Raw genomic sequence first — 13,686 nt, 5'->3', positions numbered from 1 at the left:
CTGTGAAATTTCCTTGTTACTAAATATTCCACGATCAACTGTTAATGGTATTATAACAAAGTGGAAGCAACTGGGAAGAACAGCAACTCAGCCACAAAGTGGTAGGCCAAGTAAAACGACAGAGCGGGGTCAGCGCATGTTGAAGTGTGCAGAAGTCACCAACTGTCAATAGCTAAAGACCTCCAAACGTTGTGTGGCCTTCAGTTTAGCACAACAACAGTGTGTAGAGAGCTCCATGGAATGGGTTTCCATGGCTGAGCAGCTGCATCCAAGCCTTACATCACCAAGTGCAATGCAAAGTGTCGGATGCAGTGGTGTAAAGCACACCGCCACTGGACTCTAGAGCAGTAGAGACGTGTTCTCCAGAGTGACCAATCACACATCTCCATCTGGCAATCCAATGGATGCGTCTGGGTTTGGCGGTTGCCAGGAGGATGGTACTTGTCTGACTGCATTGTTGCAAGTGTAAAGTTTGGTGGAGAGGGGATCATGGTGTGGGGTTTGTTTTGCAGGGGTGGGCTTGGCCCCTTAGTTCCAGTGAAGGGAACTCTTAAGGCGTCAGCATACCAAGATATTTCGGACAAATTTCATGCTCCCAACTTTGTGGGAACAGTTTGGGAATGGCCCCTTCCTGTTCCAACATGACTGCGCACCAGTGCACAAAGCAAGGTCCATAAAGACATGGATGAGCGAGTTTGGGGTGGAGGAACATGACTGGCCTACACAGAGTCCTGACCTCAACCCGATGGAACACCTTTGGGATTATTATTATTATACAGGATTTATATAGCGCCAACAGTTTGCGCAGCGCTTTACAATATAAGGGAGACAGTACAATTACAGTACATTTCAGTACAGAAGGAATATGAGGGCCCTGCTCGTGGAGCTTACAATCTAAAAGAAGGGGGAGATGATACAAAAGGTGATAGCTGCGGGGATGATCTGGCGGAGGTGAATCAAGTACAGTTCTTAGGTGGAGGTGGGGTAGGCTTCCCTGAAGAAGTGAGTTTTCAAAGATCGCCTAAAGGCAGACAGGGTTGGGGCTGACCAGACATGCTGTGGTAGGGAGTTCCAGAGGATGGGGGAGGCTCTGGAGAAGTCCTGGAGGCGAGCGTGGGAGGAGGTGATGAGGGAGCTAGAGGGGAGGATATCATGGGAGGAGCGGAGTGGGCGATTTGGGCGGTATCTGTGGATGAGGTTGGTGATGTAGCTAGGGGCAGTGTTGTGGATGGCTTTGTAAGCTGTGGTTAGTATTTTGAATTTTATACGTTGGGTTAGTGGAAGCCAGTGGAGGGATTGGCAGAGAGGGGCAGCAGTTGCTGATGGGTTGGTAAGGTATATGAGTCTAGCAGCACCATTCATAATAGACTGAAAGGGGGATAGCCTGTGTAACGGTAGATCAGTGAGGAGGGAGTTGCAGTAATCGAGGCGGGATATAACCAAGGCATGGAGAAGTTGTTTTGTGGTATCATTGGTTAGGAAGGGGCAGATTTTGGAAATGTTCCGGAGGTTGAGGCGGCAGGATTTTACCAGTGAGTGGATGTGGGGCCCAAAGGAGAGGTCAGAGTCTAGGATTACAGCTAGCACCCTGGCATGAGGGGAAGGACCAATGGTAGTGCTGTTGATCTTATATAATAAAAGGATAGTGAGCGCTCCTAAAGACAGCTGCTAAAACACCAAAAGGTACCAATAAAAAACCTTTCAATATAAATAACAAGATGAAGGTGTAGCGCTAAAGAATAAATATTGATAAAAATAAAAAGTTTATGCGAATTGAATAATATTAGGCTAACATAAAACTCATGTGCATATGATATAATGAATGTCCACATATGAAGTTCACATGTAAAAAAGTATATATATAAAAATATAAATCCCAGGATATAATCTGCAGCAGATTGATTTGTGACTCCACCAATAGTTAAAGTGTGCACTCACCGGAAGCACATGGATAATGCGCATGTAATATAAACCCTCAAGGTATACAGGATAATCAGGTGAACTTTTCCTTTATGGTGCAGTCATCAGGGCAAAGGAGTAGTACAAAATCTGCTGGATCCAGAGGTCCCCTTAAGGTTGGATTAGGTGCTCAACCTGAGTATAGGGCTCCTTTTTCTCTGGTCACACTTGTATCTCTGGGGTAACCTGTAGGCTTAATCACTCCATATAGGAGCCACAAAACAGGTGCCCATAGTGTAGTAGATTCAGTGGATTTTATTGAAATGACAGTATAACCGGCAGGGTATAGTAACGTCCATATAAAGTTTACTAACCCTTAGTTAAAATGGCCCCTGGGCTTCCTCCTAGCTCCGGAGGCGGTGATGTCACATGCTGTCTGGTTCCTCCTGAGGCCTTTCGTGCAATGGCACTTCATCAGAGGGAGAACCGACAGCCGTGACTGGTTTATTGCACATATATAGAGGAAATGGCGCGTGCACACTACGCCGCTGCCATTTTGTTGGAGTTTGACACAGTGCGCATGCGCGACTCCAGATCTGCCATTTTGCCATGGATCAGATAATATATTCAATTGCTGTGAATAGGAGACTGCTGATTAGAGCAGTAAACAATCGTTCTGGGTAAGGAGAACGATCATATTAGTAAAGGGAATAATGCAGCTGGTAACCAGCGCTCAAAATATGGGGGAGAGAGAGGAAGAAAATCCCCAGTTAACAAATAAAAAAATGGAAATGAGTTAATAAGACAAATACAATGAATAAGCACAGCAGGGTGTATGCACTAATAAAATGCCCTATCCATGATCTTAATGGTAAAGTCATGAGTGGGGGATCGGGGAGGAGGAAATTTTACAAGCTCAGTTTTTTAAAGATTGAGTTTAAGTTAGTGATGTGACATCCATGCTGATATGTCGCTTAGTAGATTTGTGATATGTGAGGAGATTGAGGGGGGTGAGCTGGGGAGTGGAGAGATAGATCTGGGTGTCAGTTGGCCCAGGGAGGAGGTATAGAGAGAGAAAAGGAGGGGCCCAAGAACAGAACCTTGGGGTACCCCAACAGAAAGAGGAAGCGGAGTGGAGGAGGAGGAGTTGTATGTGACACTGAAAGAGCTCTGAGAAAGGTAAGTGGAGAACCAGGAGAGAGTGGAGTCACGGAGGCCGATGGAGTGGAGTTTACTGAGGAGCGGGTGGTCGACTGTGTCAGAGGCAGCGGAAAGGTCAAGGAGTATGGAGTAATGGCCATTGGTTTTAGCAGTTAGTAGGTCATTAGTGAGTTTTAGTAGGGCAGTTTCTGTGGAATGTTGTGGGTGGAAGCCAGACTGTCGGGGATCAAGAAGGTTGTTGTCGGTGAGGCAGCAGTTCATATGGTTGTGAACAAGGCGCTTGAGAAGCTTGGAGGCAAACGGGAGCAGGGAGATGGGTCTTAAGTTATTCAAACAGGTGGGGTCCAGCGAGGGTTTTTTGAGGATGGGGGTAACCAGTGCATGTTTGATTGGGGAGGGAAAGGTGCCCATGGAGAGTGAGAGGTTGAAGATGTGGGTTAGAGAGTTTAGGATAGAGCAGGAAGGAGGCTGCAACAGTTGTGAGGGGACAGAATCCAGGGGACAGGTGGTGAAGTGGGCCTTTGAAAGGAGTTCGGTAACTTCCTTGGTGGTAACAGGGTCGAAGGAGGAGAGAGTAGAGTTTGGTGTTGGGCCTGGTATGTTGGTTAGAGGAGGAAGCTTGACACTGGAAAACTCATCACGAATTGTGTCGATCTTCTGCTTGAAGTGACTGGCAATCTCCTGTGTTCTTGGTGGGTGGAGTAAGGAATTAAGGGTAGAGAAGAGTTGACGAGGATTGGATGAGAGGGTCTTGATGAGAGTGTTATAGTAGGTTTGCTTAGCAGCGTGGAGGCTGGAGTTGTATTTGAGAAGAGCGGATTTGTAGAGGGTAAAGTTTTTCAGGGATTTATTTTTACGCCATGCTCGCTCAAGAGTGCGGCTGCATCTCTTGAGACTTCTGGTGTGATCTGTTTGCTAGGGTTGTGACAGGCGAGGCCTGGTTCTTCGCGTAGAAAGAGGAGCAAGAGCGTCCAGGGAGGATGATAGATAGTTGTTGTAGGCAGATGTGGCCAGCTCTGGGCAGCACAGGGGTGCAATTTCATCATAGAGGCACTCAGTAGCGGAGTGGAGAAGGTCGGGGCTGAGGTGACGGAGGTTTCTACAGATAACAGTTTGCATGTTGGAGCCATGGGAGGTAGGAGGCAGGGAGAGTGTGAAGCTGATAAAGTTGTGATCAGAAAGAGGAAAAGGGGTGTTAGAGAGGTTACAGGGAGTGCATAGGTGGGTGAATACAAGGTCAAGGGTGTTGCCATTGGAGAGGGTGGTGGATTGTGACCATTGTGTTAGGTTAAAAGAGGAAGTTAGGTTGAGTAGTTGAGAGGTGGCAGGGGTGAGAACATTGACTGGGATGTTAAAGTTTCGCCGAGGATGATGACAGGCACCTCAGAGGAGAGAAAGTATGGTAGCCATGCTGAAAAGTCATCGAGAAAGCATGAAACTGATGACAGCGATCATGAAAGCATGAAAGTAGATGACAGCAATCCTCAGACAAGTGGAGGGGCAGGAAGAACCTGGAATGTGCTTTGTGGGGAAAGAAGTCCGACTCTGCCCCCTTTTCGTCCGCTGGCTCTGGGCGAGTGAGTCCAGAGGAGGCCGCCATGGGAGAGTGCAGCTGAAGAGACAGAGTCAGAATCCTGGAGCCAGGTTTCAGTAACAGCAAGAAGGTTGAGGGAGAGGAAGAGGTCATTGATAGAGAGTTTGTTAGAGGCTGAGCGGGCATTCCAGAGGGCACATAGGAGGGAGGGGTTGGTGCGTGGAAGCAGGGGAATTGAGATGAGAGAGTGAGGGTTGTGGCTGCGGCCAGAGAGGGGAGGCTGCTGCTTTTGTGGGTTGGAGTTTGATGGTGGAGGGCCAGGGTTTGGGACAATATCTTCAGAAGTTAGTAGTAGTAGGAGGGTGAGGGAGGTGAGGTGGGAGCGAGATTTATATGAGAGCAAATGCCGCAGTGCTTTTGTAGCGTTGACATTATGTGGACCAAGAGAGAGCAGGAGATAAGTGCAGTGATATTGAGAGGGCAGGAGTGAGGGTGATATGTTTAGGTTGTGTGGTGGGGAGGAGGGGTAAACAAGAGAGAGTTTGAGAAGAGAGGGTATTATAGCAACAGGGGGTTAGTAAAGCATGCTGGAGAGAGGAGAGATAACAAAGGAAGGCAGATGGAAAGAGGTAAGTGGGAGGAGCACATGCAATCTACTTGAGGTGGTAATTGCAGTATAAAATGTAAGCTTGAATCCTGCCCTAGAATATGGACAACCTGTTGTCTCTGTATGTTGTAGTACTACAAGTCCCAGCATACATAGCCAGAAAGACAGGCCGCAATGTAGCCTCCGTTTTGCCAGTACAATACAGGTGCTCTGGTTCTTTTTAAAATACTGATAGAGAGGGGAAGGGCCCATTCACACCAATGAACAAAGCGTTTTTAGTGAGTTTTTAATGCATTGCTCTAAAATGTAATGCAACATAAGACAGATTGTCTTCCTGCATGCACATAGAAAATGTGGACATGTGACTTAAAAAACAAAACTAAAGGCCATTTCACAGCGGTGTGTTGTGTAAACGAACCAAAAAACACGTGTGCATTTGTGTACATTACTGCGCAATGTACAGCATCATGTATATTGTGGTGCACTGCCAATCACCTAATATACGAGTGGATCCTGCTGTGGCACATTTGCAATGTAACACATGGGTGTGAATGATATATGCGTTAAGAAAATGTGGCATGCAGTGTCTTTGTTTAGTTGTGTCCCAATTGAAATGAATGAGCTTCCTAACGCAGTGCCCAAGAAAACGCATGTTCTAACAATTTGCCAGTGTGAAGCGGGCCCCAATTTTGTGTTTTTAGTATATTTTCCATGTGTTGCCATTGACTATAATGTAATGTTTTTACAAAAACACACAAAACCAAGATTGTTTTAAAATATGGAATGCACTGCACACTTACTCAATGCACTAATATGACAAACTTCATAGGAAACTTTTTTCATGCGCTTTAATCTGCACAGTGGGGACACAGCAATCTAGCTCCTAAAGACTATATTTAAAATAAATGAATAAAATACCAGAAATCTCATCCCTCTCCTCCTTGATACTTTTCTTGCATATCTCACTGCATATGAGTATTGTGGTCTCGCCTCCAATGCGTTGGGTTTAACTGAACCTAAAGTTAAATGTTGGGTTCAATACTTGCAAAGTGCAATATCAGTTTATGGAATGTTGGTTCTGGCACATCATTATTAAAGCTACTTAACAGTCCCATTATCTTAGCATCTTCCCACTTAGTATTTATTTTAAATAGTTGTATCAAATGTACAGTAATTGCCAACCATATATACAGAACAGAAGCAGGTGAGAACCTACAGTAAAGCATCATTACAATGTATAGAATTAAAACTAGTGGGCATTTTTTTTAGCAGAATCTAATATTTTAATATTTATAATGTATACTGTATTCTTTGCTGTCTTTCAGATGTAACCCTTATGAATGTCTAATCTTTAGCTTCCTTGAATATTCAGTACAAAAGGTAAGTAAATGTATGGAGAATAATTACTCCCCTACAGTGATGTATGACAGTGTTTTTCAACCTTTTTTGTGCAAAGGCACACTTTTTTCATGAAAAAAATCACGAGGCACACCACCATTAGAAAATGTTAAAAAAATTTATTGAAAAACTTTTTGACTTGAGGGCCGCAATGGGTTCATATATTGGACCCGGGGGCCGGACCAAGAGTAGATGAATGATGTGTATGTGTCATCCATAGTAAGTATAGTAATATTCCCCCATAGTAAGCATAGTAATTAATCCCCCATATAGTAATTCATCCCCCATATAGTAATTCATCCCCCATATAGTAATTCATCCCCCATATAGTAATTCATCCCCCATATAGTAATTCATCCCCCATATAGTAATTCATCCCCCATATAGTAATTCATCCCCCATATAGTAATTCATCCCCCATAGTAATTCATCCCCCATAGTAATTCATCCCCCATATAGTAATTCATCCCCCATAGTAATTCATCCCCCATAGTAATTCATCCCCCATATAGTAATTCATCCCCCATAGTAATTCATCCCCCATATAGTAATTCATCCCCCATATAGTAATTCATCCCCCATAGTAATTCATCCCCCATATAGTAATTCATCCCCCATAGTAATTCATCCCCCATAGTAATTCATCCCCATATAGTAATTCATCCCCCATATAGTAATTCATCCCCCATAGTAATTCACCCCCCCCATAGTAATTCACCCCCCCTATAGTAATTCACCCCCCCTATAGTAATTCATCCCCCTATAGTAATTAATCCCCCATATAGTAATTCATCCCCCATATAGTAATTCATCCCCCATATAGTAATTCATCCCCCATAGTAATTCATCCCCCATAGTAATTCATCCCCCATATAGTAATTCATCCCCCATATTAATTCATCCCCCATATTAAGTCCCCAAGCCCCCCCTGTGTCAATTCACTTACCTTTGCTCCGCGCGTTCCTCTCGCCGTTCCGGTGTAGCATGAAAATCTGTCTCCTATGAGGATCTGTTCCCCTTGACGTATCTGCGCATGTGCCAGTTTCAGGCATTAGCAGCCGATCGGCGATCTCCGGCACATGCGCAGATACGTCGAGGGGGACAGATCATCCTGACAGTATCACGCTCCGCGGGCCGGATTAAAAGGTCCGCCGGGCCGTAGTTTGCCCATTGCTGTTCTAATGATTGGTCTACTTGTGAGCCGAGGCCACATGTTACGGATGAAATTGCAATTTTTCCCACGGCACACCAGACAATATCTCACGGCACACTAGTGTGCCGCGGCACAGTGGTTGAAAAACGCTGATGTATGAAGATATTGACAGTTGAATAAGGAGAATTGGTTGAACTACCGGTAGATGGACTTTTACTACTTTTTTTCAACCAGACTACCTATGTAACTATGTATGAGTTTGGTGGTTGGCTATATAAAATACAGTGACTGAAGACAGATAGGTCTGTTATAAAACATTCGTTTTGTCACAAATGTTCGTGCAGGCTGGACTAATTTTCCATGTATTTTTGGTAATAGATTCATTCCTATGTTAATTGGCTCCATCTACTGAGCAACATGCAGCATAGATTTCCGAAATACCTCTGTAAGAAAATATACCGCATTTTGGTCATAGATGGGGTTGAAGATGATAGGAATGAGTCGATTCTGGAAAATACGGGGAAAATTCATCCAGCCTGCACACATGTATGTAACATTCATCCAGCAAATGTATGAAAAATGGACCCCTGAGTGCCTGTTGTGGTTATGGGAAACACTGTTGACTAGTTATAGCCTTACCAATTACTTGGGTAGTGTGTTTTTTGGTATAGCACATGGTATAGCACAACCTGGCTGTGACCTCCACCCCCTTTCCCCTTATGGTCCCTTTCCAACACTCTTATCCTTTGATGTCACTCCCACTTGTAGTCCCTAGGACACCCCTGACATGTGCTTCTTTGCATCACTACTTGGATGCTGTCTACCTGCCCACTTTTAAGTAAAACAACCCATTCAGTACAGTACAGTGCTCAGCATAAATGAGTGCACCCCAACAGATTTGTCAGAAATCTTTTACTTTCCTTTCAGAATCAACATTTTTTACAGGGCACTATACTACAGAATACTCCCACAAATGCGGGCCATTGATTGCAAACAAGATTTGTTAGTTTGCACACACAAAAATTTATTTTTCCTTACAAATTTATTCAGTACCATGTTGCAAAAATGAATACACCCCAATGAAAGTCTTAGGAGCAAAGCTAAATTTTAGACAACAAAATCCTAATAAACAAGAATTCAACTACAAGTGAGTCTAATTATTCATGAAACAGGTGTCCAGCAGACAGGTGATTATAAAAGGGTGTTACTTAACAAAGAAAACCCCTTCCCATTTCATGCTGCCAGCAACGGCAACACATGGAAGAGAAATGTCCCAAGGCCTAAGAAAGAAAATAATATCTTTACACAAGAAGAGTAAAGGTTACAAGAAGATTGGCAAAGCTTTACTTATCAGTGTGAATACTGTAGCAAAAATGATTCAAAATTTATCAAACATGGAACTGCAACTATCTCACAGAGATGTCCAGGCCGTCCACGGAAGTTAACACCGTGACAGGAGCGTCTTCTGATGAGAAGAGCTGAAGGAAATCGCCATGCAAGTTCACTGCAGTTAGCTAAAGAAGTAGAAAGCCAAACTGGGGTGATTGTTTCCCGTAACACAATGCGGTGTATACTGCAGAGGAATAGCATACATGGGTGTCGTCCATGAAGGAAGACTTTCCTAAAGCCCATGCACAAAAAGCCCGCCTAGAATTTGCCAGGGCCCATGCTGAAAAAGAAGACTACTGGGAATCTGTACTCTGGAATTATGAGACCAAGATAAATGTTTTTGGAGCTGATGGCTTCAAAATTGTACGGCGTAACAAAGGTGAGGTGTACAAAAAAAAAATATGCAGTGAAACATAGTAGTGGCAGTGTCCTTCTGTGGGGCTGCATGAGTGCTGCTGGTGTCATTTCATTGATGGTATCATGAATTCACAGATGTATTGCTCTATATTGAAAGAGAAGATGCTACCATCACTCCGGGCCCTTGGTCGTCGTGCACTTTTCCAACATGACAAAATCCAATCCAAAACATAAATCTAAGGACACTGTTGCATTGCAGTGGCCAAATTTGTCTCCTGATCTGAACCCAATCGAACACCTATGGGGAATTCTGAAGAGACAAGTTGAGCATTACTCTCCATCCAGCATCCAGGCTCTAAAAGAGGTCTTCCTTGAGGAATGGAAAAAAATGTTGCAATATGTTGTCAACTTGTTCATTCAATGCCTAGAAGACTTGGTGCTGTGCTTACAAATCATGGAGGTCATACAAAATACTAGATGTAGTAGTTTTTGTTGTGGGGTGTATTCATTTTTGCATCAACTAATTTGAGTAAAACTGAAGATTTTTGTAATCTAAGTTCTATTATTAACCTTACTTTCATGTAATGAGCTAAACAAATGTTCTACAAAATTTTGGAAATTGTTCTTGTGTTCATTGAAATGTTGATTAAAATCTTACTTTTGAAAAGGGGTGTACTCATCTATGCTGAGCACTGTACATGGTACAGCAGGCACATACCAGGAATATGAAATATTGGGTTTACATACTCTTTAATTCCTTACGCACAATGGCCTATGTTGCGAGAATGAAGATTAGGGTCCTATTTAAAACATGTGGTAGGATACACATTTTTCTGCAAAGTGCAGTAATACACACACCATTGTGGAGTGCTATGTATTGTGACTGGCACCCCAATGTACCATGTAGTAGTGGGAAAGGCATGTTGTATAAGTGGTGTGCTGTATTAACACAATGCATGGTAACTCATTGCAAGGGACTGCCTAAATGTGAATTCAGCCTTATTGTTTCAGTGGCGAACTAGGACTGAGCATCTGTGCATGCTCCTAGTTTTCCAACCCTGCTGTCAGACAAACCAGTCATAAAAATATACTGACCCATATAGACTTTGCTAAGCTTGGTCTGGACATCCAAGATACGTTGTGGTGTGCTGCCTTTCAAAAAATAAGTACGTGCACCATTTTTGTTATAGTTTAGTGTGTTAGAGAGCGCACTTAAATTAATAGGCTGACGGCCCTACTACCCTCCGTTCGCTAGGATCTAGATGTTTTTTATTCTATATGGCGCGTGGAGGTCCCATAGCTAGAAGGGGGATGGACTGGGAGGATATATGGGATTATCCCATATTGCAGCTAGTTTCTGCTTGAGATTGGTTAATCCAATTTAAAATCCTTATATATCCTTAGGATATATCTTACCCTCCAACAATTGCATAGAATTTGTCTCCCTGTTTCATTGGGATGCTGGAGATGTGTGGCAGACCCAGCTGTCTTTGCCCACATGTTTTGGAATTGCCCATGGATACAGACATTTCGAACAGAGCCTTCGTGTTTCATTTTCAAGTTAACTACAGTCCCCAATCCCACTGAGCATTGACACGTTTGTTGGGCCTTGTCAATCTTTTGGCCCCTACCAGGACTCTTAGAGTTCTTCTAGGACTTCTTTTATGTTATGCCAGGAAAGCCATAATACTGAAATGGAAATCTCCTGTGGCCCGCACACTAGACTATTTGAAGCACTTAGTCAACTCGGCTATTCAACTCAATAAATTCACATATACCTCTAGGGGTTGCCCTAAAATTCTGCAAGATCTGGGATATATAATGCCTCCTTGGAGGCGACCTCCCTGGGTCAAATCTAACTTCACAAAGGTGCGTAGAGATGCAACTGGACATGTTACTAGATTAACTTCGGGCTCCATTCACATTTGCAATCACGGGCATAATCGCCACAATTCTGCCCACAGTTCCAAATCCTGTGGCAATTGCTGCACAACACGACACGTTGTGGGTGCCATTGTCCTTTTAATGGCACCCCAAACGCAATGTGGTTCTTCTGCACGTCAGGAGTTTTCTCACTCGCTGACTTCTGAGACTGCAGTGGTAAGAATTCATGTAGTAATTTGAGTCTATGACTCCTTCCGAAAAGTCATCACTCTCTGGCAGTTTCATGCCATTATAGTTACTGTATGTGCTTCTTCTATATCAGGGTCTCTGAATGTTTTAAGGGCCACATCATATATTTTACAAATACTTTTGGGCTGAAGATAATTCGTTTTATAAATAAGAGAATAATAAATGAATATGTTTGTTTGACTTGGGCCTTTTTGAAGTCAGCATGACATGATTCTGAACAAAAGAGAAAGCAAAAGTCTCCCCTTACATCAGATTCACCCTTACATTAGGATCCCATCAGAGTTCCCTCTTATTTTAGTGTTTCCATTAGAGTACCCCCTTACATCAAGAGCTCTATTTGAGCCTCTCCATCAAAAAGCCTAGGGGTATAGGAAATTCCCTATTGGACTTTAACGGCAGAAAAAAAAAATAACAAAACCTATTAAAAGACTAATTGTCAATTTTTATTTAAAATGTTTTGGGGCCAAACAGGAAATAAAAGCTGATAGATATTCAGCAACAATAGCACGTGTAGTACACAAATCTTAATTTACAACATATACCCTTGTGTTGTAAATTAAGTTTTGTGTACTACACGTGTTCTTGCTGCTGAATATCTATCAGCTTTTATTGGCTGTTTGGCCCCAAAGCAATTTCAATAAAAATTGACAATTAGTCTCTTAATAGTTTTGTTGTAGATTTTTTTTTTTTCTCTGCCGTTAAAGTCCTATGGGGAATTTTCTATACCTCCTAGACTTTTTGATGCAATATCTAGGGATGTTGGTAGCTGTTATTGGTTTTGTATTACCAGACCCATACATTTTCATTATTTGAGCCTCTCCTTTCACCTGGGCCCCCATCAAAACCCCTCTTACATCAGTGTCCACCTTTTAGAGGTCTACATTACATCAAGTCTACATCAGATTCCCCCCTACATTAGTCCCCAATCAGAGTCACCTATTGCTTCAGTGTCTTCATCAGAGTCCTCCATCACAGCAGGGTCTCAGTCAGAGTCTCCTCATATATTAGTGACCCCATCAGAATCCTCCTTACATCTAGGTCCCCATCAGAGTCTCCCTTACATCAGTGCCCCTATCAGAATCCTCCTTACATCAAGATCTAGAGTCCTCCCTTACATCTGGGTCCCCATCAGTGGAGATCAGCTGATCTGGATCCTCTATTGCACACAACTGGTGCAGGCTGGATGTGGTTTGTGGGCCATAGTTTGGGGACCCCTGTTCTATATCGCTGAGACTTTATCAGAGGATTGTGATTGACTTACAGGATAAGAGCATGTCTCTTTAAGCCACCATATCTACTGACATCCTGAAGAGGTTCAGGCATAACCCACTGGCTTCCATCAAAAGTCCAAGTCATTTCATGAAGCCATACTCCCTTTACGGCTTGCTCAATCATTTTTTATTTAAATCTGTAACAACTACAAAAGAATTTGGTTCTTTTGGATATACAATAAATACTATCACACAGCAGTATCAAAGATGTAGTTGAGTCTTTGGAGGCCAGAAAAGTTAAGATGGTATGTAATTAAAATTGGAAGCATCTTTCATCAAACCAATATCCGTTTTGGCTTGTGTCTCCTGACAGGTTACTGTGACCCAGTGACTTCTTAGTATGGATGTCTTTCATAGTATGGAGGTTGGTGCTGAGGTGGAACTCAATGATGGCAATTTGGCTGTAGATGATCACACTCCAATAAAACTGGTAGGTATAGCCACTTATGCTTTCAAAGTGTATCATTATTACCTTTAAAGTAAATGCAAATTGTAACTGACATTTTTTAAATAAACACTTGATTTCACCCTTTTTTCATCCTTTAGTGCAGGAGTGCTCAACAGCAAGGGCAACTTAAGTGATCTGGTAACCGGTCATGGGCCTCAATGAAATGAAATGGTTCAGAGTTTTGAGTATTTGAATAGCATAATGAACTTTTCCTCCAGCAGCCATTGAATGCCAGTAGGAGGGAAAGGAGAAGAAGACAGATTTCAGTGGTTCCAAAATGGAGAGGACCAGTTCCTGTATGTGCTGCCCCTGCCACCACTCCTAGAGTGGTGTTCC

At 43.0% G+C, this 13,686-nt stretch overlaps 1 protein-coding gene across 1 annotated transcript in view; it reads left to right on the top strand.

The window, feature by feature from the left end:
• Window positions 1-13,686, top strand: part of LOC149462994 (uncharacterized) — a 37,419-nt gene that overhangs the window by 2,034 nt on the left and 21,699 nt on the right. The window contains exons 2-3 of the mRNA XM_089676059.1: window positions 6,527-6,581; window positions 13,216-13,332. Of these exons, the coding sequence (XP_089532185.1) occupies window positions 13,243-13,332 (90 nt within the window). The 5' untranslated portion in view covers window positions 6,527-6,581; window positions 13,216-13,242. The remainder of the gene's footprint in view (window positions 1-6,526; window positions 6,582-13,215; window positions 13,333-13,686) is intronic.

The sequence above is a fragment of the Staurois parvus genome, unplaced genomic scaffold (genome assembly GCF_062004578.1).
Source record: "Staurois parvus isolate SC_StPar_1 unplaced genomic scaffold, SC_StPar_1.0 ptg000163l, whole genome shotgun sequence".
NCBI classification, from domain to species: domain Eukaryota; kingdom Metazoa; phylum Chordata; class Amphibia; order Anura; family Ranidae; genus Staurois; species Staurois parvus.
This window is presented reverse-complemented; position numbering and strand designations above follow the sequence as displayed.